Raw genomic sequence first — 27,269 nt, forward strand, 5'->3', positions numbered from 1 at the left:
TGTTGAGTGAGGGTACTCGTGATGGTATCCGCCTGTTGAGTGAGGGTACTCGTGATGGTGTCGGCCTGTTGAGTGAGGGTACTCGTGATGGTATCTGCCTGTTGGGTGAGGGTACTCGTGATAGTGCTCGCGGCCTGAGTGACCGTGCTCGCATCCTGAGTTAAGGTGCTAGTAATAGTGCTTATTACGCTCAGAGTATCCGTCACAGTCTTTGCCCCATCAGCTGCAGTAACGGTTGGGCCGGGAATCGTAATTGTGGATGCATCCGCGGTGACCGTGAGCGAGGATGTGATCGTACTCGCCGCCTGGGTGATCGTACTCGCCGCCTGGGTGATTGTGCTCGCTGCTTGCGTGATAGTCGAGGCATCTGCGGTCACGGTGAGCGAGGATGTGACCGTACTCGCCGCCTGGGTGATGGTGCTCGCGTCTTGAGTAAGCGTCGAGATGATGGTGCTCGCAGGCTCGGTAATGGTGCTCGCGTCTTGAGTAAGCGTCGAGATGATGGTGCTCGCAGGCTCGGTAATGGTACTCGCGTCTTGGGTAATGGTCGAGGCATCCTGCGTCAGAGTACTTGTAATTATGGAGGCATCCTGGGTCAGTGTCGAGATAATGGTGCTCGCAGGCTCGGTAATGGTGCTCGCGTCTTGAGTAAGCGTCGAAGTGATTGTGTCCGCAGCCTGAGTAAGCGTAGAAGTGATTGTGCTCGCGGCCTGAGTGACCGTGCTCGCATCCTGAGTCAAGGTGCTAGTAATAGTGCTTGCGGCCTGAGTAATTGTGCTCGGGTCCTGGGTCAATGTGCTTGTTACGCTCAGATAATCCGTAACCGTCTTTGCACCATCAGCAGCAGTGATAGTGGTGCCGGGAAGGGTGATTGTGGATGCATCCTGCGTCAGAATACTCGTAATTGTCGATGCATCTTGGGTAATGGTTGAGGCATCCTGCGTCAGGGTACTCGTAATTGTTGAAGCATCCTGCGTCAGTGTGCTCGTAATCGTTGATGCAACTTGGGTAATGGTCGAGGCATCCTGCGTTAGTGTACTCGTAATTGTGGATGCATCTTGGGTGATGGTCGAAGCATCCTGCGTAAGAGTACTCGTAATTGTCGAAGCATCCTGCGTCAGGGTGCTCGTAATCGTCGACGCATCCTGAGTCAAGGTGCTGGTAATAGTGCTCGCGGCCTGAGTGATGGTGCTCGGATCTTGGGTCAAAGTGCTGATTACGCTCAGAGTATCCGTTACGGTCTTTGCCCCATCAGCTGCAGTTATCGTAATAGCCTGGGTAATGGTCGAGGCATCCTGCGTCAGAGTACTCGTAATCGTTGAAGCAGCCTGGGTAATGGTCGATGCATCCTGCGTCAAAGTACTCGTAATTGTCGATGCATCCTGGGTAATGGTCGAGGCATCTTGCGTCAGGGTGCTCGTAATTGTCGATGCATCCTGCGTCAGAATACTCGTAATTGTCGAAGCATCCTGCGTAATGGTCGAAGCATCCTGTGTAATCGTCGAAGCATCCTGCGTCAGGGTGCTCGTAATTGTCGAAGCATCCTGGGTAATGGTGGAAGTCAAGGTGCTTGTAACGCTCAGCGTGTCAGTTATCGTCTTTGCCCCATCAGCGGCCGTGACCGTAATAGCGGGTGCCGTGAAGGTAGTTGTGATAGGATCCGCGGTGATGGTGCTCGCGTCAAGCACTGACGTGACGGTGCTCGCAGCCTGAGTAATGGTGCTCGCATCCTGAGTGAGCGTCGAGGTAATGGTGCTGGCGTCTTGAGTAAGCGTCGAGATAATAGTGCTTGCATCCTGGGTCAGCGTAGATGTGACAGTGCTCGCGTCAAGCACTGATGTGATAGTGCTCGCAGGCTCGGTAATGGTACTCGCGTCTTGAGTGAGCGTCGATGTGATCGTGCTCGCGTCCTGAGTAAGCGTAGAAATCGAAGTAACGAATGCCGTCAACGTCTTAGCTCCATCAGCAGCAGTGACAGTGAAAGAGGAAGTGATTGTGCTCGCATCCTGGGTCAGCGTAGATGTGATAGTGCTCGCGTCAAGCACCGACGTGATAGTGCTCGCTGCTTGAGTAATAGTGCTCGCATCCTGAGTGAGCGTTGAGGTAATAGTGCTCGCGTCCTGAGTGAGTGTCGAGGTAATAGTGCTTGCGTCAAGTGTTGACGTGATGGTGCTCGCAGCCTGAGTAATGGTGCTCGCATCTTGAGTGAGCGTCGATGTGATCGTGCTCGCATCCTGAGTAAGCGTAGAAATCGAAGTAACGAATGCCGTCAACGTCTTAGCCCCATCAGCAGCAGTGACAGTGAAAGAGGACGTGATTGTGCTCGCATCCTGGGTCAGCGTCGAAGTGATCGTGCTCGCATCCTGGATCAGCGTCGAAGTAATCGTGCTCGCATCCTGGGTCAGCGTCGAAGTGAGTGTGCTCGCGTCCTGGGTGAGCGTCGAAGTGACCGTGTCCGCAACCTGAGTAAGCGTAGAAGTGATTGTGCTCGCATCCTGGGTCAGCGTGGACGTGGCGATAGACGTAATAGTGCTCGCATCCTGGGTCAGCGTCGACGTAGCGATGGACGTAATGGTGCTCGCGTCCTGGGTCAGCGTCGATGTGATTGTGCTCGCATCCTGAGTAAGCGTCGAAGTGATTGTGCTCGCGTCCTGGGTAGAGACTGAAGTCACAAATGCCGTCACTGTTTTGGCTCCTTTTGCAGCCGTGATTGTGATCGGGTCTGCGGTGGAAATCGAAATCGAAGTGACAGTCGTTGCATCCGGCGACAGCGTCGAAATCGAAGTGATAGTCGAAGCAGACAGTGTCAAAGTCGAGACGTCTGTAATGGTGGACGCGGCCTGGCTGAGCGTGGATGTGACCGTGGTCGGATCTTGAGTTTCAGTCACGCTCACAGTATTCGTGAACGAAAGTGAAACTGTCGTTGGATCCTGAGTCAGTGTACTCGTAATGGTCGAAGCATCTTGAGTCAAGATGCTAGTGAGAGTGCTCTCTTGCGTGAGGGTGCTTGTGATCGTGCTCGCGGCCTGAGTGATCGTGCTCGGATCTTGAGTCAATGTGCTCGTGATCGTATTGGTGATCGGATCCTGAGTCAACGTGCTCGTGATCGTATTAGTGATCGGATCCTGCGTCAGCGTGCTCGTAACCGTCTGGGCTCCATCAGCAGCCGTCACTGTCGTACCGGGCTCAGTAAAGGTAGTTGTGATAGCGACGGTCTGCAAAATAGGGTTAGCAAGTGCTCTGCCTCACTCTGAGGATTATTGGGTAGAACAAGTCCAGTGCTCAGATCAGTTGCGCAGAATTGGTATTTGAGGGCAATTGCAAGCTTTCCAAGTGAAAAATTCCTTGTAACTGATCCTGAAGCATTTGGACAAGTTCTTTCTGGAGAGACTTACGGAAACGGGTAGAGTTAGTGTCGCAGTGGAGACAGAGACAGAAACTGAGCCTGACGCAGTGACAGTGTACGAAATGGTAGTCGGGATCGTGCTTGTGATCGTGCTGGCCACTTGCGTGATGGTGCTCGGATCCTGCGTTAGGATACTCGTGATAGTATCGGCCGGCTGAGTCAGGGTGCTGGTGATGGTGCTTGCGTCTTGAGTAAGCGTTGATGTAATAGTATCCGCCGTAAGAGTGCTGATGCTCGTAACGGTCTGCGCCGGCTGTTGAGAAGCACTAATAGTAAGGGTCACTGTCTTCCCTTTACCACCACCGACGGTAATTGTGGGTCCATTGATCGTGGCCGTAGTTGTGACGGTACTCGGCACGAGCTGGGCGGGCGATATAGTGACAAGAGAAGTGATAGTGCTCGTGCCCCGCGGTACAGTGACAGTGGCGCCAGGAATTGTAACAGTTTGGGTGGTGCCAGGAGCCGTTATCGTGCCTAGAAAACCGATCAGTTGACGGGATAAAGGTACTCGAGAATGCACGACTTACTCGCAGGAAGCGCGCTCGCCTTGTCTGTCACCGTGATAGTTGCTCCGGCGCTGCCAGAGACGGTGAGGGTCTGAATTGAGATGCTAGTCACTGTAGAGACCACGCCCTTTCCGGTCGAGATGGTAATCGTTTTAGTAGGGCCTTCCACAGTGGTCGGGACGGACACGGTAACGTCGACGCCAGCTTTCGTGACTGTAGTCGTGGCCGTCCTCGTATCAGTCGCTGTTCGAGTCACCGTGGAGGCTGGTGGTACGTCAGTGCGAGTAGTTGTGTGGTCTACGATGACCGTGCTGGTCGTTGTGAGCGTCGTTGTTTCCCTCGAACCCGAACCTGTAACCGTAATGGCTTGCGTGGTCTTTGGTTTCTTTGGCCTGTGTTTTCTCCTTGTCCTCGTACTCGTAGTCGTTACCCTCGCAATCTTTGTCCTCGTAGTCGTGGTCTTCGCCCGAGCCTGGAGGATGGGCCCTTCAGCCCGTTCCTGAAAGTCGTTCGAGCCGTGCACGACATCATCGTCACCACCGAAACCGAAGGAGTCGGCAGGCCAGGCTTCAGCACACGCGAGTAAGAGCGCAAGGAAAATGAGAGATCGCTGAAGGAACAACATGGTGGTCAAGCACCATGAGCAGCAAAGGGAAGACCACCAAATGGGGACGGCGTAACGAAGTCGAGTACCTACACGATCGGCAAAGCACGTCGGACGACGTGCGGGACATAGTCGGGATATATGCTGACGTCGTTCGCTAAAGTGGGGTGGAGATGATGGTGAGATCTGCGATGCACCACAGCCAGACCGAGGCCGCTCAGCCCCAGTCGATGGTGGTGAGCATAAAATCTGTGAGCCTAGAACAAGATCCGCGCATTACGACCGTACAAAGAGGGTCTGACACCCAGCGGACACCGCCCTGTCGGGAACCGTGGGACAAGAGGTGAGGCGTCGGACGAGGCCTCTGCTAGAATCGGGATTTCTTGCAGGGTTTCTTGCAGTGTAACGCCGGAGACAGGGCAATAAGGTTCAGCCATGTTCGATATAGTTTGACGCATCCACCTGGTGTCGCCGGAAGGGTTTCTGGTTGTTTTTTTTAGCGTATGCTCGCTTCCACTGTTCGCCGCTTTCTAAGGATCTCAGCCGTTGGCAGAACGGATTTCGCACCACTGACGGCGCTTCATCGTATCGAAGCGAACTCTCTCGTGAACTCCAGGTCCAGGCAACGAGTAGCGCTCCGAACGAACGGTGGTAGAAGAGAAACCTACGATCTGGCCCGGAGGGTCGCTCGGCGAAAAGAGCCATCTTTGTCAAAGCGGCAGTCCCGTGAACCAGCACTTGCCGTCCCTGGCTTTCCGTGTTACCCGTGTGAATTTGCTTGGGTAGTCGTCCATCAGATGTTCGCAGTGCAGCATCTTGGCATGGAGTGACGTTCGTACTGTATGCACTCGACGGCGCAATTGCGACATCGTTCATGCGGGTAAGAAGTAGTGCCCGCAAAGCCGCAGGGCGGCGGGGCGGCGGGCTTGGCGGGCCGAATGCGGCTGGGCTGGACTGTTATAGACCGCAGCCAAAATTGCTTGAGCCGGAGGCTGGGACGGCCGTATGTACAAACTTCCCAAACCAACCCGATCGTAACGGTGCCCGATCGTGTTCCGGTCTAGAACATGGTTGCACGGTCTCGCATCGTATTGAGGTGCATTGCTCATGTAGTAGAACATTGTGCTTGCTCACAATAATGCGTCGAACGATGAGTGAGCTGACCAGAAGTCGTCGTACGGCCGTCGTCTTACGGCCGCTGCACTATTAAAAGACCTGCTGTACCAAAGACTTTGCGGCGCTCATGGTCGCTGCTTGGCTGCCCGGGGTGATGCCTGTCCGCAAGACAGCCTGGCGGATGTGGCTTGCATCATGTTATGCTATGCCCGACCGTTCGCTACTGCTGTCATGTATTAAGCCAAGACCGAATACGCGATACGTTGTGATCGGCAAAGTGATCCCACCTCCGCAAGCGGAAAGCTGAACATGGTGTCGTCTCGCTTCCATTCTGCGGTGAGGGCACCCGAGCTCATGACGTGCAGGACTCTTGAATGCGACGACCGCTCCGAAAACCCGTCAGGATAGCAGCTGGCGTTTCGTGACAGCGCTTCCATCGATTGCACCGAGCTGTTCAATGGCCGCCGGGATCGAGTGCTGTCGATCTTCCCCTGAACCAGCCGTCAGCGTGGCGACCTCTTTGCTCAATTGGTCGGCCTCGCCTGTCATGCCTTTGCTCGTCCCGGTAGAGCGGTGCGGGTGTGCAATGGCAAATGGCAGACACTCGACCGGCAGCACTTCGGCTCTTGCGCGATCGCGGATGTGCCCGGCGCCCTAACCAAATTGAGCCAGGGAATTTTTTTTGACGACACTTTCACGTGGAGTCGGCTTTTGCAGGCATCTTCTTCAAACTACCACACTGGTCTGTTCTTTCACCCAATTCTATTTCCCATTCTAGATACAGTCCCGAGTGCGAGTAAGTCAGCGCACTCACAACTATCGATGAGCGCGGAACAAGGCTCTCCGGAGCCGACTCAAGATCAGCCGGAACGAGTCGCAATTGGCATCTCTTTCGGCAACAGCAACAGCAGCATCGCCTACACCACCGCAATTGAAGGAAAAGCAGAAGTCATCGCCAACGAAGAAGGTGACCGTCAGATTCCCTCCACGCTGTCGTACGTCAACGGCGAAGAATTCTCCGGCACTCAGGCGAAGGCCCAAATTGTTCGCAACCCCAGAGACACCATCACTTCCTTCCGAGACTTTCTCGGCAAGACATTCGAACAGATCGACCCGAGTCCTTGCCATGCAAGCGCACATCCTGTGTCGGTGAACGGTGGTGCGGGTTTCGTGGTGCAGGACCATGTTGCGGAGGAGAGTGAAGATGCGGAGACCGAGGTCAAACAACCCGAAAAGAGCACGCTCAGTGTTTCAGAGGTCACAACGAGACATCTTCGAAGACTCAAGCAGTCCGCCACGGACTACTTGGGAAAGAATGTGACGGCTGCAGTCGTTACAGTGCCCTCGGATTTCAGCGACGAGCAAAAGACGGCGCTGTCAGCTTCAGCACAGAAGGCCGGAATCGAAGTCCTCCAATTCATCCCCGAGCCCATCGCCGCGCTTCTCGCACACGATGCAAAGGCACAGATTGCCGCCGAGGGCGGTCCTGCTTCTGAACATCAAGACAAGATCGTCCTGGTGGCAGACTTTGGTGGCACTCGATCAGATGTTGCCGTGGTGGCGAGTCGAGGAGGGATGTACACCACGCTTGCAACATCACACGATTACAGACTCGGCGGCTCAAGCCTCGACAAAGTTCTGGTGGAGTACGCAGCCAAGGAGTTCCTGAAGAAGCACAAGACGGCCAAAGATCCTCGCGAAACCGAGCGCAGTCTCTCAAAACTGACCTTGGACGCCGAGAGCGTGAAGAAAGCGTTGTCCATCGGCGGAAGTGCGTCATTCAGTGTGGAAAGCTTGATTGACGGGCTTGATTTCAACCTCACGGTCAACCGGACTCGCTACGAGCTTCTCAGCAACAAGATCTTCATGGCTTTCACCCGCCTCGTGGAGTCTGCAGTGCAAAAGGCAGACCTGGACATCCTCGACATTGACACCATCCTCCTCTCAGGAGGCACATCACACACCCCCAAGATTGCATCGAATCTCCAGTCCCACTTCCCGGAAAGCACCATCATCATCTCGCCGTCCACATCAAGCTCCGCGATCAACCCAAGCGAACTCTCGGCGCGGGGTGCAGCGATCCAAGCCAGTTTGATCTCCGAGTTCGAGAAGGAGCAGATCGAGGAGAGCACTGAGGCGGTTGTGACGGTTACGCCCCATCTCCACAACGCTATTGGTCTGGTCGTGGCCGGTGGAGCAGCCGGTAAAGAGGAGTTCAGCGTGCTTGTGGAGCCCGAGACGCCCGTGCCTGTACGGCGGACGGCTCAACTCACCGTGAAGGATGGTGGCGATGTTATTATCAAGCTGGCCGAGGGTGGGCGCTCGATCGTCGTGTCGGCGGCAGAGAAGGCAACCACGAACGGTGCCGCCGACTCAGATGACGAAGACGATGATTCCGACGACGAACCGGAAGAGAACCGGTCCAAGGTCTGGGCTACGCAGAAGGTGATTGCGGAGGCGGGACTTCGGGGAGTCAAGAAGGGAGGCAAGATCGAGGTGCAAGTCAATGTCGCCGCCGATCTAAGCTTGACGATGGTCTGCAGGGAGGTCGGAGGCAAGGGTGGTGTCAGGGGTGTCGTTCAGGCCGCGAGGGTGGAGCTGAATGGCAACGCGGCATAGAGTCTTGGATGGGGGAGGCATGAGGGTGGCGGCGTTGGTTCGCATCAGCGCTCTACTTACACGTAAGATGCGGTTGAGGCTGGTTTTGGCGCAGAGTGAGGTAGAGATTCGCATCCAATGATACGATGCGGGAGGTCCTTTTGTGGTTTGTGCATTGCTTGCTTCTTGGTGGGTTCTCCGTTTCATTTTCGGGTTGCACGTGATTGCTTTCGGAGACGTGGGCATTTCGCGTTTCTTGGCTTGGCTTGCTGCTTCGCGACTTCCTCGTTGCACTCTCTCGCGTTTCAGCTTGTTCAACCTCTCTCTTCACTCTCGCATCACCCACCCCTCACGCATCAACCCTCCCTTGCCCGTTCTCTGCGGCTTTACGATCCTCCAAGCTCCTCTGTCGGCGCTCACATGTCGCCTCGCACGTCAATCTGAACACGCCACGAGCTCGACTGCTCATACTCTTCCTGCGTTCACTCCTCGCTGCCACCTGGCAGGGAGACGACGAAGATGGCAAACACTCCAGATGCTGCGGCCCAGGACGCCAATTCGGATGACTTGTGGGTTCCCACGCCGCCGCCGCCCGAGTTCACCGAGATGTTGAACGAATTCTACAACCGCCATCCATCAGCCAGGCCGCGAGAGCCCACTCCTGAGCCCGACCCCGACGCCAATCTCGACCTCACTCAGCTCAGCCTCGACCCTCACAAGACTCTGAAGCAGTTCTTACACGACCATCTCACTCTCAACAAAGCTCAATTGACGGAGTATTGGAAGAAGTTTCGCTGGGAGCACCCCGGCGTGATGCTGGACTGGTTCGAAAGCTCATACCTCCCCACCGCAGGTCGCTCTCGACATGAAAAAGGCTACGTTGTGGACTACGAGCAATGCACGCCACAGACACTTAAGCGTTTCGTCATCGACCGTCGCCTGCAAGACCCCTACCCCGTTGGTGTGACGCTCAAGTACTTCTACATCCGTATTCTGGAGAGCGCTGACCGCCGTCAAACCTTTCGTTTCATGGACTTACCTCCCGAGCTTCGCACCTGGGTCTATGGTTTTCTGCTTACCCTGGTGCCCAAAAAGACCGGCGGGTATCGAAAACCAAAGTATTGTCATCCCAACATCCTCCGAACCTGCCACCAAATGAACAATGAGGCAAAGTGTGTACTCTACGACGACAATACTGTTCAATGCACGTTCGAAAAGATCGAAGAAGACTACGACCACTACTCGCAGAAATGCAGCATCAACGACATATCGGTTGAATACTACGATGAGCGCCCCGATGCGATGGAAGACTTCCCCGAATACCTACGTCGATTCTCTCATCTTTCAATCAGTGTCAGATACGAGATTGAATTTTGTATCAGCGAAGATGGCCCAGACTTTATGCCGCTCAACCATATGCTTTGTGCATTCACGTCCTTCCTCATGGCCGGCCATCGCCTCCAAAAGCTCGAAATCGATCTTGATCTCAATCTGGATCTTCTCGAGTACGCTGACGCCGACTCGGATACCACGTACAAGCTCGTCCTTTATCCTTTCCTTCGCTTGCGCAACGTCGGCCAGGTTGACATCTTCACGTACGACTACGCCTTTCCCGCGTGCATTCGACGGACTCTTTCCAGGGACATGAGCATGTCGGGAGCCGTGATGAACACTCTGACGTACTGGAACATCCTCTATGACGAATGTCATGGATGGGAGAAGGTGGACTGTGCATCCGACGAAACTGGCGAACTCCTTCCGGCTCAGCAAAGTATCTCGGAGCAATGTAAGAAGGCTTTCGGCATCATCTGGACTTCTTTTACATCCGCCAAGGACGAGTGGCGCTTCAGGCTCCATTTATTTAAGCTGAGGAAGCTGCTGAATCAAGTCAAGACGGAGACTGTTGCGAAGGCTGATGAGAAGTTGGCCGAGAAACGCGTGGCGAGGACCGAGTTCGAGAAGGATTCAAAGAATGGCGTGCTGAGGACCAGATCCCGGGATATGAAGATCGTCAAAGGCGAGGCTACCCATGAGGTCGATTGGATGTCGGACAGTGACGATGAAAGTGCGTGAATGAACGTTTGCTCGAAGAACAGTGCGGCGGGTATTCGAGCTTCATTCTAGACGACAGTACGTATAATTTGCATGCACTGCATCCACCACCTTGCTCTTTCTTCATTGCCCCCATTCCAACTCATATCAGTGGTTCCGGTACGCCATCAATCTCCCAGACATGCACATTTCGTGAATGTGGGTTTGGCGGCTGCCTTGCTGCCTGGCTGCTGCCTCACAACTTCCCTTTTGGGAACATTCACGTTCTGGCGCATTCTCCTCCCGTCCACTTCTTTTGACACTTGAGCTGCCTGCATTCACTCGCCTGCTGCACTCACCTCCGACGAGGGGATGTTAACTCTCTCTTTCTCATCTTGCTTCTTTCTTCTTTCTCTCTCACAGACCATCTCTACATCAAAGGACCAAGATGGCACCCCCTCAACTTCATCGCCCTGCTGGCTCCAGCATCTTTGCTCACGCCGCCACCGCTAAAGCTGCTTATGCCGCTGCCGCCAGAGCTGCCACGGACGCCGCCAAGGCTGCCGCTACCGCCGCCTCTTGCGCAGCTGATGCGGCTGTGCATGCTGCTAGTGCTGCGAACGCTGCAAACGCAGATGTCGCTGCGACTGCCGCTGCGGCTGCTTCTGCGGCTGCCCAAGCTGTCCAGGCTGCTGCTGACCTTGCTGTTGACGCCGCCAACGCCAACCATGGACTCCCAGATTCTGCCATCTCCTCGGACGATGTCAGCAACGACTTCACCCCTTCAGACGATAAGTTTGAGCTTGATCTGCGGCAACACTTCGATCTCGACCACGCTACCTTCGACCTCGGCTATCAGTCGACGTTGGAAGAATTCATCATAGAAAACGCTTCTCTCGACTCCGAAAACCTGAGCCAGTACTGAAATGAGTTCCGCTGGGAACTTCCCGGAGCCCTGCACTCGCACAACGAGAGCGCATTCCTTCCGTCTACGAAGCGCAATGAGAATGGCTGGAAGATAGACTACGATCGTTGTTCTTCGCGGGAACTCAAGGGGTTTGGCAACGATCGCAAACTACAAGATCCGTATCCTGGCGGGATTACCCTCAAGCGCTTTTGCATCCGCGTTCTGGTGGAGGCCGATCGGCACAGCTCCTTCAGATTCATGGACCTCCCCCCCGAGCTACGAACGTGGGTGTACCGCGATCTTCTTACGATACACCCCGATGCTCAATCGAACAGAGAGGGGCGTTGCCATCCGACCATACTCCAAACCTGCCGCCAGATATACATGGAGGCAAAGACGGTGCTGTACGATGGAAACACCCTGGAGTGCGTGCTTACAAGCTTTGGACAGGAGTGCGATGACCATGATGAGTCTTTTATCGTCAATGGTCGACTGATTCCGGCCTACTGCCCTGATGACATCGCAAAGATTCCGGAATACATCGTCCGATTTTCGCATATCTCGATCGTTGTTCGTTTTCTGGACTGCGGCTTCTGCAACGTCGAAGCATATGCCATGGATCTCAACTGGATGCTGTCCGGACTCGCATCCGTTTTGATGGATCACCACCGTCTTTCCAAAATGAAAGTCACGATGGAGATTCGTGAGGATGTGAAGCGGCACGAGGTCTACAAAGAACTCCTTTACCCCCTCCGACGACTGCGAAACATTCAAAACCTCACGATCACTTCGAACGACGAGGACTTTCCTCGCCACTTCGAGAGAATTCTTGCCCGTGACGTGTCGAAGACCACTCCAGCACTGAACACTCTCAATTACTGGCGTGCATTCCATGACGAAGCCGCAGCATGGCAAGAGTTGCTACATGCTGCCCAAGGAATTCCCTACGTATACAAATGGAACGAATCGCTCTGGAAGCCTCTCATGCCGCGAGATATCAGAGATTCGTTTCACGAGATCGAAGAGGACTATCTCGTCTCAGCATGCCTGTCTGGTCCGGACGAACAAGACTTTCTGATCAAGCTCTTCAAGCTAAAGAAACTGCTTGACGACCGACAGCACGACGCCTTCAATCAGGCTTCTAAACTCTGGGGCGACAAAGTCGCAGCGAGGAATGCGTTCCAAAGTGATCCTGTGACCGGAGCACTTACGAAAGTGGGACCAGCGGAACGGCAATCTTACGGGGCACCGACTAGCACTCTCGATGAAGATTTCGTCGGCTGGGACGAAGGTGTGAGTAGGTAGTCGGACGACGAAAGTTCAGACAGCTTCCTTCGTTCGCCACACTATCGCAGGCGATACTGGGTTTCCAATCCATCCCCCAACCCACCAACCCCCCTCACTCTGCACCGATCAACCCGAGGATGTCGCAATCACGCCGGCCGACTCATGCGCCCTCACATTCCCCGCATTCGACACACCGCCCGTCCACTTTCCGTCTTTCTTTTCGAGCTCAACAAGCGCCATACTGGTCGTCTTCAGAATATTTGCTTTGAACCCGGCCAACTTCGGCAGCCTGCTGGACAGCGCTTCCAAATCATCGGTGGTGGGGAAGGTCTTTTCCATCACACCGTGTCGGGGATTTTGGACCTGTGTGTACTTTTATCAGCATGATGAATAGATTAGCAAGTACGATCGAATACGTTTCACTCACGTTCATGTAGAATTCCAGCGTAGGGAAGGCGACGACTTCCACCTGCTCGAGATTCTCGCACTTCTCCAGCACTTTGATTAGTTTCTTCTTGAACTCCTCTCCAGGTGAGACTTCCAGCGTGACGTTCAGCACCATCAAATGCTTCTGCTTCTCCATCACTTCCTCCAGATTCTCCAGCGTGAGCGTGTACATGGTCAGATTCAACGCTCGTAATCCCTGCGGCGAAATCTCCTCCTTCGTCAAGGCAGATACAGGGTCGGGAGCAATACTCTTGTTGAAAGCCATGATGCCCTCCTTGCCCCCACCGCCCTGAATCGTAGTCGGATCCTGCTCGTCCTCATTGTCCGCAGCATCCGGAAGAGAAATGTTGAACGAGCAGCTGATCAGTCCCGGCCCAATGAGATCCGGCAACTCCGTAGCCTGCACCCGATGCAAGAAGTCCGCATCCTCATGGCGATAAGTGTAATTGACTTCCAAAAACATCAAACCCCGCCTCGCCTCCCCCTCCACATCAGAAGTGTTGTAACGCAACCATGGCCCCGCCGCACGAAAGAAATTCGCCTTAGCAAAGACATCAAGCAAATGCAGCGCCCTCAACTCCCTTAGTCCTTTGAAGAAATCAACAGCATCCGCCTGACTCTCGTCCGAAATGCCCGAGAAAAGCTGGCTATAAACCACCACGCTTTTCAACTGCGGGAGGCGAGCAGCCAGCTGCGCGAGGAAGCCAGCCGGGTACCCGAGACTGAAGAGCTCGAGGGTCAGGCTTTCGATGCTGGAGGGCAGCGGGGGAATGGTGAAGGGCTGCGAGAGGAGCGACTGGTAGTCGTCGAGTTTGATGTCGCTGGTTAGCGTGAGGGCTTTGAGGCCGGCGGCTTCGGGGGGGAAGGCGGGGAGGTTGAAGTCGAGGAGGGGGATTTGGGCGCCTTGGGCTTGGGAGGGGTCGACGGGCGCGCCGGGGGGGAGGGAGGGGTCTGTGGTGGCCATTTTTTGATTTGGTGGAATGTGGAAGTGGTGAGATTTAGAGGAGGGTGGTTAGGACATTGTAGAGGGGAATTGGTCGTCATTCATGGTGACGTTGATTGAGAGCTCCCTCCCTTACGAATTCATGCACATTGCCCGCGTTGTGTACCTCGAATGTACCTCGACTTGGGGCGTATTCAATAATGTGGGGTTGTTTTGATGGAGACGGGAGGAGAGGGGAAATGCAGGGATGCCGCTGGAACGGGCGGACGTTCGAGCGGAAGGTTGATCTTTTGCTCGATGCGGTTCTTTCGTTACGTGCTCGAGGTGCTTATTTCTATACTGTTCCCGACCTTCCCTTACTGCTCGACCTGTTCGCTGCCTGCACCCGCTGCCTTCTCCATATCTGCAGCCCAGAGTGCTGCACCGCAAGTGTTGGTGAAAGTGAACAGAATCCCGGCCACTGGGATCATCTCCAATAGTACTCCAGCAACTCCAAATCTGGTGGATGTTCGTTAGCAATAAATCTCGATGCAAATAGTCAGTCCCACTTACCCAGTATAGGCGCCTTGCCTCTCCTCGATGTGCTTCTCACGTTGCGTCTGGTTCATGCTCTGTGTTTCGGTCATTAGCTATCTGGGATGTACCTCCAACGCAGAAAGTGATCTTACCTTCAGCTGAAAGTACCGAGAGTGCACCTTCGGCCCCACTCGCCTCCCCTGCAGGACGATAAACATGGCCGTGCCCACGACGGGAATGAAGTTGAGCGGCAATTGCAGCAGATAGCGAACGATGGACGTCGGCGCAAACTGCTGAAAAGGCTTGCTAACCAGCTTCCCCAACCGAGCAATCGTGTCGCCCGCGCCACCAGACTTGACCGTGCGCTCCCTCTGCACGAGCGCAGTCTGGCCGCGCGCAATCAAGGTGCCGTCGAAGGTGTCGACTAGGCTGTCCTCGATGAGCAAGGCGCGAGCGATGGCTTGCGTGAGCATGCTGGACTCGCTGAGGACCAGGAAGGCGGTTGTGATTGCTGCGATAGGGCCTTGAGTAAAGACCATGACGGTGAGTTGCGGGACGTAGGCGAGCAGGAACATGGCGGCGGTGATTCCTAGGCCGAGAGTCATGGTTGGCGCGAGGCGGGAGAGGAGTGGTTTCCACAGGCTGCGGTGGGTGAGGAAGTAGAAGATGCCCTACATTGAGAGTCAGATGGTGCAATACGGAGACTTTGCCATTAGGACGTCGTCGAGTTACCTTGAATGGATAGAGATATGCTCCAGAGCGCACGCCGGCTTGGGCGGTGTTCGCGACGTCGTGGAGTTCATGCTTGACTGTGTCGCCGACCTTTGTCGTCATTTTCTTGCTGCGGGTGGAATCGGCCATGTTGATAAGAGGCTGCTTGCTTTGAAGAAATCCAATTCCAATGGTAGGAAGAAGAGGCGGAGCGTGTCAATGGATAGACAGGATGTGCAGGACAAGGCATTCCATGACGCACCCGCCACAATGACGATGGCCGGCAGCCACGACTTGCGGCGCAGTTCCCCCGAAGAATCGCCGAGCGTGCCTGATTTTCTAACCACACTTCACCCGTCAGACGATTCCATTCAAACAACACACCACACCACAATGGCCTCAACAATCTTCCTGCCGGGCGAACAAGTGCCATCAGAAGTCCTCCCGCGAAGCAAAAAAGGCACATTAACCCTCGGACCCGGCCTGCGCCATATCCCACCAGCAACCGTGCTAGCCACAACCCTAGGCTCTCTGCACATCGACCACAAAAAAGCAGCCCTCTGGCTCGAGCATGAAAATGGCCGCTATCAACCCGCCGTCGGAGACCTAGTCATTGCACAAATCCACCACTCCTCCGTCGACACGTGGCACTGCTCACTCACGCCGCATACCTCCCTGGCACTCCTCAATCAACTGGCGTTCGAAAGCGCGAGCAGGAAAAACCGACCTAATCTCAAATCTGGCGATCTCGTCTACGCCCGCGTCAGTCGGTGTTCCAAGTGGGACGATGTGGAGATTGAGGGGTTCAACTCGGCGACGGGCAAGGCGGAGGGAATGGGGCCGCTGAAGGGTGGGATGGCGTTTGGGATTTCGCCTGCTTTTGCGAGGAGGTTGATGATGGGGACGGGCAAGGATGGGCTGGCGAAGGGTGGGGTCGTGGTTTTGGATGAGGTTGGAGAGAAGGTCAAGTTTGAGGTTGCGGTGGGGAGGAATGGGCGGGTGTGGGTGGATAGTGGGAGTGTGAAGACTACTATTACGGTTGGGCGGTTGTTGCAGTCTGCAGACGAAGAGAAGTGGGATGTTGAGCGGCAGAGGAAGGAGGTGAAGAAGGCTTTGAGGGATGTTTGAACGCCGTTGGAGAGACTACGCTTCTTCTCTCTGATGTGCTGAGACTTCGAGGCCAGCCCTTGCCGAAATCGACGACGGGACTCCTTCACCAGTCGACGAGAACGAATGGACCCTCGATGTGTGCTCTCCGACGCACTTCCGTTCCGTTGCCACGCCCGTCGCTCCTCATACAACCCCAGTATCGCCGTTCGATCCGACGCACTTCTCGTCCTTCAACTCGGCTGCTCTCGATCGAATGGTCTCCGCCAGGGTCACGACCGATTTTGCTTTGATCCCGCCGGCGTCTGCGCCATCCATGGCTTCGAACACAGCTTTGTTCAGCCACTCGGGCGCGGCACGGACGATGCATTGGCCGCAATTCACCGCAGCGGGAATCACACAGTTCGCCCGTCGATGCACTTCCACGACCGCCGACCAGGTCTTGCTCTCATCCTTCCGCTGTTCGGGCTTGAAGTTCACGAACACCACGAAATTCTGCTCAACCTGCCCTCCACCTCTGATCCCGAAACCGCACCTGGTCGACGGAGGTGCATAGCTGAATACCCATTTCCTGATCATCCCGAACCACCCCTTTTGTTCCATCAGAGAGCTCCATATTCTCAACGCGCCCATAGCACTGAGTTTTGCGCCCTTGAACACCTTTGCCCTTGGGCCCCGCATGTCTAGGACTCTTATCGGACTGAGATTCACCGCAAAGATGTTCTCCCCATAATACACACCCAGCACATCCTCCCTAACCTCGCGTCCCACCATCGCCAAATCCGGCTGCTCGCCTCCCGTCTTGCTCTCCGGCCACACGAAGAAGTCCGGATAAACGACAGCTTCTCTCCAGATTGCCACTTGCACTTCTTTTGGCAGATCCATGACTCTGAAAGTTTGCATTCCATCTTCCTTCTCCTCTGCATTGGGCAGGATCGCGGCAGCAGCAGCGCCCCTTTTCTTCCTTTCATCCTCCAGCTGGGCGAGAAATCTTTTCGTCCGCTCCGTCGGGCGCATCAGGACGCTCACTTCCGAAGACGAGGGCTTGAGTTTCAGCGGAGAGGCATCGTAGATCCGGATATCACTGGGGTTGCGGGCACCCTTCGGTTTGCTTCTCGAGGCTGTCTTCTTCCCATTCTTCTCCGTCGCTTTCGCACCCTGCTTGGGAGTTTCCGTCTCCTCCACTCCTGCTTCGATTTCCTCTCCTTTTCTTGCTGCTTTCTTTGGGAGACATGTGCCTTTCGATGTTGTCGACGATTTTGTGACGCCTGACCCTTTTGTGGGCGAGAGGAAGGAACTCAGTCTTAACTTCGTCGGGGCTGTTGAAGAGGTTGCCTGTTTGGAGGAGGCTTTTGGTTGGGTGACTTTTGCCTTTGCTGCGGTTGAGTTCTTGTTGGGCGTTGCTGATTTCTTCGCTGTGCTGTTCTTGCTCGCGGAGGTGGGCTTGGATAGCATGGTTGTGGTTGTTGATATTGAATAGGAAGGCTGTGCAAGTGGTGGGAGGTTGAAGGGTTGTTGTGGGATGTAGTGAGCAGGTGGATGGTGAGAAGAAGCTCCAACTCAGAATTGTGTGGAAAGAGGGAAGTGAGATCACAAGGCAGACGGGATGACGAAGCGGCGAGATGAAGGGAAGTGAAGGGCCCAGAGTTGGGTCATGGAAGGAAGGCATATGCCTGTCATATGCGTGGGCTGTCCGCGGCAAAGGACACACGAGAGTGAAGACTTGGCTGACCTACTCACCGACATCTGCTCCCTCAAATTTTCTCCAGGTCAAACTCCTCAAGAGAGCATTGATGAGAATAGAAAGTTGAAGTGCACCTCTGTCGTAAATCAATGCTACACATTAGAGTATTGGTCTATACCTATGCATACGTATGTCCAAGTCGTCGCCCCGTCCGATGTCCATCCATCATGCCCATTGCTATCGTAGAAGACATACGAAATGCTCTGATTCCCTGAACCACGAAAGAAACGCCTCCGCTTACTCATCGCCAAAAAAAAGGAGAAACAACAACGTCAAGGCCTCACCCGATCAACACCCACATACTCCCTCCCATCCCTCCCCGTATGTCGCCGCAAGGCAAACCTCGGGCTCGCCGTCGCAGCAAAGCGGGAATCGCGCTCCGCCACCTGCTGACCTCCGCGTCCCATCCGCCGCATACTATCCGCCAAACTGACGCGACTGGCACTCACGTCCCTTTGCTGTTGTTGGTGCTGCTCCTGCTGCCGCTCCTGAACATGATGCCCACACACCGCCGCCCGCGCCGGCTCCGCGCTCAAAAGCCGCGTAACGAGATCCGTCCTGCTTTCCACTGCGCGAAAAGCAACATCGTCCAGCACGCGACTCGTGCGCACCAATTGCATGGCGTCGCGGAAAGTGCAAGCGCGGTTGCCGAGTGGGAGACGGCGGTCGAGGGTTCGGGTGCCTTTGGAGGGGAAGACGCCGATGATGATTGCCGCGGCGTAGAGTGCTGCGAAGACGACGAGGGCGTAGTAGGCTGCGACTTCGGGGAAGATGCGGATGCGTTGGGTGGGGACGTTGAATTGGGCGAAGAAGACGCCTCCTGCTAGGATGGGGAGGGCGAGGGAGAGGAGTGAAGCGAGAGAAAGGAGGGCGATGCGCATGTGCCCGTTGGAGAGGGCGGAGATGGTGATGTGTAGTGGTGCTTCGGCTGTGTAGCTTAGCAAGAGGCTGCGGTCTGCGGACGCACCGGAGTCGGAGAGCAAGGTTGTGTAGGGTTTCAGGCGGCGGTGGGCGTAGTCGATGTCGAGGAGGGCGAGGTAGCAGATCATTGCTGCGGCGGCGGGGACGAAGGAGTAGACGAAGTTGGTGCCGGAGAAGCCCAGCGTGCTGACGAGCGAGGGGACGAGGGGCAGGAAGCCATTGCTGATGCGCGTTTGGGAGAGGTAGCTGACGATCAGGAAGGCGAGGAGGAGGAGTACCGCGAGGAGAATCCAGAGGCTGGCGAAGATGGGTTTGAGGAACCAGGGTACTGCTCTGCCTCCTGTTGCCAATGCATCGGCTTCTTCGTCTGCAAAGTGCGGTGGGTATTTCGGCAACATCTTCTCCCGACTATGGCGTTGCTCGCGCCCCATGCCCGGATCCTCGTCCAGGCCTGAGCCGCGACTTTTCGGCTCGTGCGGGATGTAGGTACTCTCGCGTATCCGCCCGCCCTGCACGCTGTACATTCGCGCGGACCTGTTGGGGATGCCGTACGAGTGGAAGACGTCGTTGCTGCTTCGGGTTGTGCGCCAGTAGCCTAGGGTGGGAGCGTCGAGTCGCAATTCTTCGTCTTGGGTCAAGGTGAGGGCGTTGCTTCGTTCCAGGAGGACCATGAGGTCCGCGAGACTTCGAGGGTCCCATTTCAATCCGGTGCCGATGAGTCGTCTGCGCTGCGCCAGGAGCCAGAATAAGAGGGATGTGACTGAGATGAGGAGAACGACGTATAAGCCGATTGTCGGCCAGATGGCGCCGGCGGTGGCGAGCCACCGGAAAGTATGCGGCGCGCCTTTGTTGGGGGAGCGCACGTTGAAGGAGGTTGCTATTAGAGGGATGGTGAAGATCTGTAGCCAGGAGGCCAACATGAAAAAGGCGATGACAGGCTGCTGCGCCCGAAAGTGAAGGAGATAAGGGAGGAAAAAGGTCTTCGGGGAGAGGAGCAGGAGTGGACCCTCTTCTCTGCTTCTCTCCGAAGACTCAGATGCCATGGCGATGAAGGGCGCAATGCGGTAGACTGCCACCTCGATCTGAACGAGCCATAGGAAGAGGAGAATTCCGAGGATGGTCGGAAGATATTCAAAGACGAAGTACTTCGCATCTCCAAAGTAGCCGTAGTTGAAGATGCCATCGTGTGTTAGGCTCCAGACGGCGCAGAGGAGGAGTAAGGCGAGGATGGCCAGCAAGTAGAGCAGGAAGAGTGTAAGTTGCAGAGGGCGCAGGATACCAGGAAGGAAGTCCAGCGGACGATGACGGTCATTGATATTCGAGACCGGGATGAAGACATTGGGAACGTTGTCAGGAGGAGGTGGAAGAGGGGGTGGGTTCGATCCTTGTTGCGCTCGCTCGTCGAAGGGTCGTGCGGGGGTCGGCCATTGAGTGGTCGGAGGGTGGGTTTGGTCTTCTCGTCGGGTCCGATGCTCTCGTGCTGCCAGTCCTAGAGCCGCCAAAGCTCCGAGTCCGCCAACTTCTGCCGCAGCGCGTCCATCGTCTTTGTGTTCTCGGTGGCCGATCTCTTCGTCTGGAACATTGACGAATCGCACGCCAGTGTCGAGTTGCTGTCTCGGTGCATCATACTCTTCTGTGTCGTATGGGCCGCCGTGTGGATACACTCTGCTTCCTTTGACTTCTTCGTCGCGGGTAAGTTGATCAATGGCGAAGCGAATGTACGGGGTGTCGTCGATGTCCGGACTGGCCCCTCCTCCCTCTCGTTCAATGTCGCCCAACACGCTACTTCGCGCGCGATCGGGGTCAATGTACTCGTGGCTGGCCGGCAATCCATCCAAAGGGGGCGACTCCATGACAGTGCTAGGGACGGGTTTCCGCCTCACGCCACCTACTCGCAATGCCGTCGCAGCCGTTGCACCCATCGTTCCGCCAGCTTCGGTGTCGGAAGTGTAGCCAGTGGATCTTCTCTTGCCTTCCCCGCGCATTGGAGTTTTCCTCATCTCGGCGTCGTCAGGCACGACATGCTGAGGCGCAGCTGCCGCGCGCAGGCTGGATTCAGATGGTTGATGAAGCTGGGTGGTGGATTGGAGTGGGGTTCCGTATCTCTCGGGCGGAGTGTTGCTGCGTTGGGGGAACAGGGGAGAGACGGGGGAGGTGCGTCTTGCGAGTGTTGGATCGCTGTCGGATTGGGAGGATGGCTTGTGGCCCGTCTCCTCGCTGGCTGCCGAGCCGGAGAGGGAGTAGTAGTCTTCGGAAGCGGCGATGGACTGTTGTGAGTGCTTGGCGCGGATGATGGACGGGTTGGAAACTGCGATGTCATGTCAGTATCTCGTCGTGCCTGCTGAACTCGTACAATTCACAGGAACAACTCACCGTTGGTCTGTCGCAAGGTCAGAGGCGCTCCCAGGCTGCCGCTCATCGTGCCAAGGGGAAAGTGAGCCTCATGAAGGTGGGTGAAAAGGAGGACGACGACGGAGAATACATGAACAAGGTGTCGGAGAAATGATGTGACATGTGGAAGGCTCCGCGGAGAATTAATTGGATCGGGGTGTTATTTTGAAGGGTGCGTGGTTGGAGACAAGGCTGGGGCCTGAGGTGTGGCTGGTTCCCGCCCAGCCACGTGCCCCTCGCCACAGGGTTCGCCGGTGGCCCAATTGGCCCGAATGCAGCGCAAATGGACTCTGCATCTATTGGAAATGATCCGTCACTTCTCAATGGGGCTGTGATGTATTTTGGTCCGGCCGCTTTGGTGCGTTGTTCTTGCATTGTCGGAGACCGGAGCTCTTGGGAGGCGGGGATCACAAACCTTAATCAAAAGCTTAACGCGCCGCAAGGCCGTGGGCCGCTGAGGCCTCAGGCCTGTCACCTCTTCTTGTTCCCCGTCACCTTCACGTTGAAATGACATCCCGCTTACGACGTGTCTGCTTGTTTACAAATACCCTCTCTTCACTTCAGAGTGCACGACCGCTGCCAGTTTGGACTCACATAGCAAATCGCCAAAGGGGCAACTGACTTGGCTCTGCTTTGCTCGCCCACGCAGAGTAAGGCCGCGTCGCGCTCACGAACCCTACATCGCTTCCACCACCTCGGGAAGCCGCAGAGCGCGACCGAAACCCACTCGGTGGAGTGATCCACTCGGAGTCGGTATCGACGTGCCCAGCATGCTCCTCACGCCTAACCTCTATACAGTCTTTCAGAGAGTCGGGCGCGAGTATAAGCCGGTGCGGCTGATTAGTGCTGACTCTCGACAAATGCTGACCTCAGCAGCTGCAAAACATACATGTAGCAAAGAAAGTACTTTTTGGCTGATCTATTCATCCTTCCCATTCTGTCCCCATTCTCATTTCTCTTTCCCCAAACATGACATCCACGGAGAGCCCGGTGGTCCTACAGACCGAACGCTTGATCCTGCGTTTGGCTGACCCTTACAACGATGCGGATGCCGAGAAGATCCTCAGCTTCTACGTCAACGGCAGTGGAGGCCACGAGAAACTCGGACTTAGCAACATCGACGATGTGCGGCTACAGCACAAGGCCAATGGCCCCCGCGCGGAATACTGCACACTCGCGCCGCCGCCTGTCGGCTCGTATTTCCTCATCCATCTGCCAGCCAACGACTCCACCCATAACGGCCACGATCCGGCCGACACCAAGCGAGAGGGGCCGCAGATTGGCATGGTATCCATGAGCTTCCGCCCGGAAATGCCCTGGCCCGACTTGGGATGGGCTCTGCACGCAGCTTACGAGGGGAACTTGTATGCTACCGAGGCCGCCCGAGCAGCACTGGCATGGTGGCGAGATGTCATTGGCATCAAGGAGGTGTGGGCCGGGACGCTGCCGAACAATGCGAAGTCGCAGCGGTGTGCGGAGCGCGTGGGATTCGTCCGCGCCGGCACCATGGACATCGTCTTCGGAGACCCGCCCGACGAAAGCCAGCGCATCAAGGACGCTGCCGCATTCGTATTGCCTGGGATGCAGTGGCGTTCTGGACTTACAGTGTATCCTACTGTCCAGCATAATCAGTCGCTCTCCAAATAAGGCTCTTAAAAGGAAGTACGTTCTACTGCCGTGCTCTTCCACATCGCTGAACGCACGGACCCGCCAGAAGCTTGCACTTCATCCATCCGCCCCAACGCTGTGGCTGTCCACCTCACTTCATCACTCTCCAGTACATGTCGTGTCGCTGCGCATCGTCTGCGAACCGTCCCATGCTATATACGTGTCCGTAATCTCACCGCCGAACCTCCGGCTTTTCTTCAAGCTTATTACCATGGCGAATTCCCACCTCGTTGCCCGGCGCAACACCCGCCATCCACCCCATCGCGGCAATGGATGAAGACGCGTTAAGTGGTTGCTTGACTTTCGCGACCGCACCTACACTACATGTAGCCACTTCTTCTCGCTAATGATCACGAACTTCACGAATACGCATTCTTTCGACGGTCTCTGAGGCATGGAGGAGCCACAGCCTTACGATTTGCTCGCCGCGGAAATAGACCGGGTCGTCACGAGTGTCTACCCCACGCAGCTCAAGGTATGGAGAACAGCCTCGATGCCTGGAGTATCTTGCCATATTAACGATCAGTTAGCATCTGCGGGACGTCGTGTGTATGGTATGCACAGATCTCGACGTGGACAGATGGGTGCTTTCTCGACCATGTCAGATCCCTGCGCTGGCAGACCGCATCCTTGCCGCCTTGCCACATTGGCCCTATGTTCTTGGAATGCTCACAAGACTGGGTAGGTCTTTGCGAGAATTCAGAGCATACTAATTGCTTACTGACAACCACAGCACGCAATGTCAAGATGAGAGATGCCTTTCTCCTCCGCCAACCAACGTTGCTCTACGACTGCGTGGTCCATGCTGTCCAATCCGGAGACACCGATTCTCGATATAATGCGGCCGCAGTCACCTTGCTCTCACACCCATTGCCCTCCACCATCGCTCTCCCCTCCGACTGCCAGAACTTGGTGATTCGACTGTTCGACCACGCCGCCCGCGCGCCCACCGTGTCCTCCATCCGTCCAATCTACCAGATTCTCAAAGGCACTTCAACCATGCTTCTCGGCATCCTGTCCAGCGGCGTCCTCCTTCGCTTCGAAGACCACCTCTTCAACATTGTCCGCAATCTAAAAGGCGACGATCAATCCCTCAGCCTCTACTGCCTCGCCATCATGAAGATCCTCGCCACCGCTTCCGAAGAGCAATTGTGCGGCACTGCCCTCAGCTCCTACGACACCCAAGAACTCCTTGCCAGCACCCAGCCCGTCTCTGCCAGTAAATGGAAGCCAGATACCGTCCGGCAATACTTCACCGAACGCAAAGCACAGAAGACGATGCAGCTGGTGGTGCTGCGAGTCATGTGGGCCTGCACACCTACGACGGGCGACTCGTTGGACGAGAAGCTGGAGAGTCTGCGGCTGGCCAATGAAATCATCGTCGCAGTGCCTCCGCACGAGAGGCAAACATGGCGCAAGGCAAATGCCCTGGTGCCGAAGAAGTTCGAGGAGAAAGTACTGTCGCCGGCGCTGGAGCCAGTCGTGCGCTTTCATGCGCTGTGCTTTTTGCTGCGTTTGGCGGAAGGTGGTCCGACGCCGCCCGGGGTCGTTGACGGTCTTCGGAAGATTGTTGTTAATGTTGACGATATTACGAAAGTGGTGGTTGGGGATGATACAGCGGTGGCTCAGAGCCTCATCCATTCGGCCGTCTTCGATGCGAGCACCAACACGACTCTGGTACAGAACATCGTTGACTTCGCTGCCGACTCTGGATCATCTGTCGCTTTGGAGTCTTACAACCGCTTGGCATTCTTACTACAACAAATGAACGCAGGGATCGACCATCAAGAGACCATCATCGAAGGCGTCATGCTTGCACTGGATGTTTTGGCCTGCGGAAATAAGCTGCGCAAACTACACCAGCTCATCAGACTCTCTCCAAAAGACCTCACCCAGCCAACGCACACCGGAGCATGTGCGCAGACCGTCCAAGAGGCCCGACGTATCTTGATCCACGAGCTTTGCGCCATCTTCCTCAAAGCGAGTCTTCACTCCGCCAACTCCACCTATTCCATATCTCGCGATACACTTTCCATGCTGCTCGAATTGCACGCATCCTCGGCGAATCCATTGAAATGTGGTCACCATGCTCATTATCAGCTGGCTACGTCCACTCCACTACCGTTCGTCGAAGCCATCGCAACACCAGCAGACTCCAACACAGACTGGCGACAGCAGCTGAAGTCCGAGATGCAATCACGGACGTCTACAGATGTCGAACGTTTGGAAGCCATGTTCGCGAAGGCGTGTGCGGAGCTCGAAGATCACTGCGACAATGTCGAGCGTCCGCTGCAAGAGGAGCGAGAGAAACTGAAAGCTCTGCAGGAGAAGTACGACGAGCTGAATCAAGCATATGCTGCGCTGGAGAACGAGAGCATCGACCGCAATATCCGATTTGATGCTTTGGAGATGGAGAGGGATCAATGCTTGACGGACTTGGATGCTGTACGAGAGGAGAATGAGCGATTTGAAGGCCGAACGTGCGAGCTGAAGAGAAGGCTTGAAGACGCTGATGCCGCGACTATTGTCCAGCGGAATGACAGCAAGCGGACTCTGGAACGGCTGGAGTTGGAGCACGCCGCTGTGCTCGCATGCAAAGTGGAAGAGATTGAAGATCTGCAATCGCAGACGAGAGGCTTGGAGGAGGAAGTTGTCAATAAAGAACGAGCGGTGCAGAAGGCTTGCACTGATGTCGAAGAAGCTTTATCGAGTGTTGCGGAATTGCAGGCCAAGTTGGATGAATTGAGAGGCGAGAAGGAAGTCCGAGACGGCGAGCTTGCCCTGATTTCAAAGTCCAGAGACGACGCTGAGCAGAAAGCTGCACGGTTCGAGGCGCAAGTCGCTGAGTTGCAAACCACACTGGCGGCAGCAGAGACTACCTACCAGAGCAATGCTCGTCAGATGCAGGTACAAGCCATGCAGGATCAGGAAGCAGCGAGAAGCATGTATGATCAGCAACTGGCGGAGCTGACGGCCAAGCACAACGAGATGACGGAAGGGCTGCAGTTGCAGCTCGCGGAGGCAGAAGAGGCATTTCTTCGACTTCAAGAGCACCGGGAGTCTGACACTCGACAGCACGAGAGCAGGATGGACGTGATGCAGAAAAAGGTCGGTCGTTCATTGACACACATACTCAACAGCCAGCTAATGACAGCAACAGCTCGACCGGCTAACCCGCAAATGCGAAGAAAAAGACCACCAAATCGCCGAAGCGGAAGCAATGCGCAGCAAAATCAACGACTTCATCGCCTTGGGTAAGCAATTTCAAACCGCTCCCCAACCACCAGCCGCGGAACCCCTCCGTCGATCCCGTCGCTCATCCGCCGCACCTCCAACGCAACACCAGCCCTTCGAAGAAGACCCCTCGCCGCCAACACCCTTCTCCACCAACGACCACCTTCAAAAGCAGCAACAGCAAATGCACCAAGACGCCTCCTTCGCCTCCAACCCCTCCTCCACCGAATCTCGCAACGGTCCGACGCCGAAACGTCCACGACCTAGAAGATCATTCCGCATCGCTGCAGCGTCGCCCGCTGGCTCGCCGCATACCATCAGATCCGTCAGGACGAGTAACGCCGCTGCCCGAACAACGAGAGCAAGCATTAGCACAGTCGGGAGAAGGCAGCCTTTACTAAGCGTCAGCGCCAATCAATCGCCTGCGAAGAGAGTGGGTCGCTCGGCGAAACGGGGTGTGGTGACGAAGATGCAGGAAGTGGAGGATGAGTCGTTTGGGGGGAGTGAGTTGTTTGCTGGGACGCCGGCGGCGGGGAGGGGAGTTTGTGAGGGTTTGCTGGATGATACTACGGAGCTTTGAACGCTTTTGGGGGATTGGATGCGTGCCTGCGTGGTATGCATGGGTCATTGCGAGGGTTGTGTAACGAGGATCGGGAACTTGCATATGAGATGGGGCGGGGGTGCGCAAACAGCAGCGGTGTCTCTGGATTATTCGTCTGCTGGAGTCCATTTCTTGCTCGACGTTGGCCGCAATCTGGCTATCTCGATCATCGTTGCTGGAGAGCAGAAAGGCAGGTGAATATGAATGGGAGCGAAGGCAGGTGCGACTCTGCCATTGCAGCAACTTCATCTCGTAAGTCGAACTTCACCTCTGCATTACACTTCACACTGCACCTTTCCATTTGCTTTGCCCCGGCAACCTCATCCGCTGCGGTCTCACTCCTGCAAGTGTGTCTCATCGGGACCTTCAAATCCAACAATCATGTGAACACGCGATCAATCACTGCGCGTCTGCCTGCATCGCTTGGCAGGGACCTCACGCACGTATCCATCACACGAGCAGCACGCAAACAACTTCTCTTTCAAGACATTCTGCGCATGGCACGCCGCATTTCACCTACATGCATGCCTT

General features: G+C 55.6%; 12 protein-coding genes across 12 annotated transcripts; 8 read left to right on the forward strand and 4 right to left on the reverse strand.

The window, feature by feature from the left end:
* The first annotated feature begins 1,422 nt into the window (after positions 1-1,422).
* On the forward strand, positions 1,423-1,721 carry BDY17DRAFT_290671 (uncharacterized protein). Its single transcript, XM_033732545.1, has one exon. It carries the CDS (start codon positions 1,477-1,479, stop codon positions 1,711-1,713), a length of 237 nt encoding a protein of 78 aa, XP_033592555.1. The 5' UTR covers positions 1,423-1,476; the 3' UTR covers positions 1,714-1,721.
* Positions 1,722-4,737: 3,016 nt separating this feature from the next.
* BDY17DRAFT_290674 (uncharacterized protein) lies at positions 4,738-5,357 on the forward strand. The gene has a single exon (XM_033732546.1). The coding sequence runs from the start codon at positions 5,020-5,022 to the stop codon at positions 5,344-5,346; it is 327 nt and encodes a 108-aa protein (XP_033592556.1). The 5' UTR covers positions 4,738-5,019; the 3' UTR covers positions 5,347-5,357.
* A 1,097-nt stretch (positions 5,358-6,454) lies between these two features.
* On the forward strand, positions 6,455-8,251 carry BDY17DRAFT_246613 (heat shock protein-like protein 70; the record flags this gene model as incomplete). The annotated part of the gene is made up of 2 exons (XM_033730738.1): positions 6,455-6,817; positions 6,845-8,251. 2 exons carry the CDS (start codon positions 6,455-6,457, stop codon positions 8,249-8,251), a joined length of 1,770 nt encoding a protein of 589 aa, XP_033592557.1.
* A 249-nt stretch (positions 8,252-8,500) lies between these two features.
* On the forward strand, positions 8,501-10,366 carry BDY17DRAFT_69156 (uncharacterized protein). Its single transcript, XM_033738616.1, has one exon. The coding sequence runs from the start codon at positions 8,750-8,752 to the stop codon at positions 10,301-10,303; it is 1,554 nt and encodes a 517-aa protein (XP_033592558.1). The 5' UTR covers positions 8,501-8,749; the 3' UTR covers positions 10,304-10,366.
* Positions 10,367-10,967: 601 nt separating this feature from the next.
* BDY17DRAFT_290677 (uncharacterized protein) lies at positions 10,968-12,903 on the forward strand. The gene has a single exon (XM_033732547.1). The coding sequence runs from the start codon at positions 11,427-11,429 to the stop codon at positions 12,471-12,473; it is 1,047 nt and encodes a 348-aa protein (XP_033592559.1). The 5' UTR covers positions 10,968-11,426; the 3' UTR covers positions 12,474-12,903.
* BDY17DRAFT_245661 (uncharacterized protein) lies at positions 12,582-13,866 on the reverse strand (the record flags this gene model as incomplete). Its single annotated transcript, XM_033730649.1, has 2 exons — positions 12,582-12,818; positions 12,883-13,866. 2 exons carry the CDS (start codon positions 13,864-13,866, stop codon positions 12,582-12,584), a joined length of 1,221 nt encoding a protein of 406 aa, XP_033592560.1.
* Positions 13,867-14,085: 219 nt separating this feature from the next.
* On the reverse strand, positions 14,086-15,306 carry BDY17DRAFT_290679 (uncharacterized protein). The gene is made up of 4 exons (XM_033732548.1): positions 15,094-15,306; positions 14,514-15,032; positions 14,398-14,456; positions 14,086-14,343 (listed from the first exon to the last, which is right to left on the reverse strand). The coding sequence occupies exons 1-4, from the start codon at positions 15,220-15,222 to the stop codon at positions 14,202-14,204; spliced, it is 849 nt and encodes a 282-aa protein (XP_033592561.1). The 5' UTR covers positions 15,223-15,306; the 3' UTR covers positions 14,086-14,201.
* A 159-nt stretch (positions 15,307-15,465) lies between these two features.
* On the forward strand, positions 15,466-16,200 carry BDY17DRAFT_245630 (uncharacterized protein; the record flags this gene model as incomplete). The annotated part of the gene is made up of 1 exon (XM_033730647.1): positions 15,466-16,200. The coding sequence occupies one exon, from the start codon at positions 15,466-15,468 to the stop codon at positions 16,198-16,200; it is 735 nt and encodes a 244-aa protein (XP_033592562.1).
* A 30-nt stretch (positions 16,201-16,230) lies between these two features.
* Positions 16,231-17,733, reverse strand: BDY17DRAFT_69254 (uncharacterized protein). Its single transcript, XM_033738618.1, has one exon. The coding sequence runs from the start codon at positions 17,632-17,634 to the stop codon at positions 16,366-16,368; it is 1,269 nt and encodes a 422-aa protein (XP_033592563.1). The 5' UTR covers positions 17,635-17,733; the 3' UTR covers positions 16,231-16,365.
* A 419-nt stretch (positions 17,734-18,152) lies between these two features.
* BDY17DRAFT_69234 (uncharacterized protein) lies at positions 18,153-21,405 on the reverse strand. Its single transcript, XM_033738617.1, has 2 exons — positions 21,218-21,405; positions 18,153-21,152 (listed from the first exon to the last, which is right to left on the reverse strand). Exons 1-2 carry the CDS (start codon positions 21,261-21,263, stop codon positions 18,196-18,198), a joined length of 3,003 nt encoding a protein of 1,000 aa, XP_033592564.1. The 5' UTR covers positions 21,264-21,405; the 3' UTR covers positions 18,153-18,195.
* Positions 21,406-22,204: 799 nt separating this feature from the next.
* BDY17DRAFT_320830 (acyl-CoA N-acyltransferase) lies at positions 22,205-22,882 on the forward strand (the record flags this gene model as incomplete). Its single annotated transcript, XM_033736509.1, has 1 exon — positions 22,205-22,882. The coding sequence occupies one exon, from the start codon at positions 22,205-22,207 to the stop codon at positions 22,880-22,882; it is 678 nt and encodes a 225-aa protein (XP_033592565.1).
* Positions 22,883-23,297: 415 nt separating this feature from the next.
* Positions 23,298-26,717, forward strand: BDY17DRAFT_245057 (uncharacterized protein; the record flags this gene model as incomplete). The annotated part of the gene is made up of 4 exons (XM_033730597.1): positions 23,298-23,378; positions 23,434-23,584; positions 23,637-26,011; positions 26,064-26,717. The coding sequence occupies 4 exons, from the start codon at positions 23,298-23,300 to the stop codon at positions 26,715-26,717; spliced, it is 3,261 nt and encodes a 1,086-aa protein (XP_033592566.1).
* Positions 26,718-27,269: the final 552 nt, after the last annotated feature.

Source organism: Neohortaea acidophila, assembly GCF_010093505.1.
Source record: "Neohortaea acidophila strain CBS 113389 unplaced genomic scaffold BDY17scaffold_2, whole genome shotgun sequence".
In the NCBI taxonomy this organism is placed as follows: Eukaryota; Fungi; Ascomycota; class Dothideomycetes; order Mycosphaerellales; family Teratosphaeriaceae; genus Neohortaea; species Neohortaea acidophila.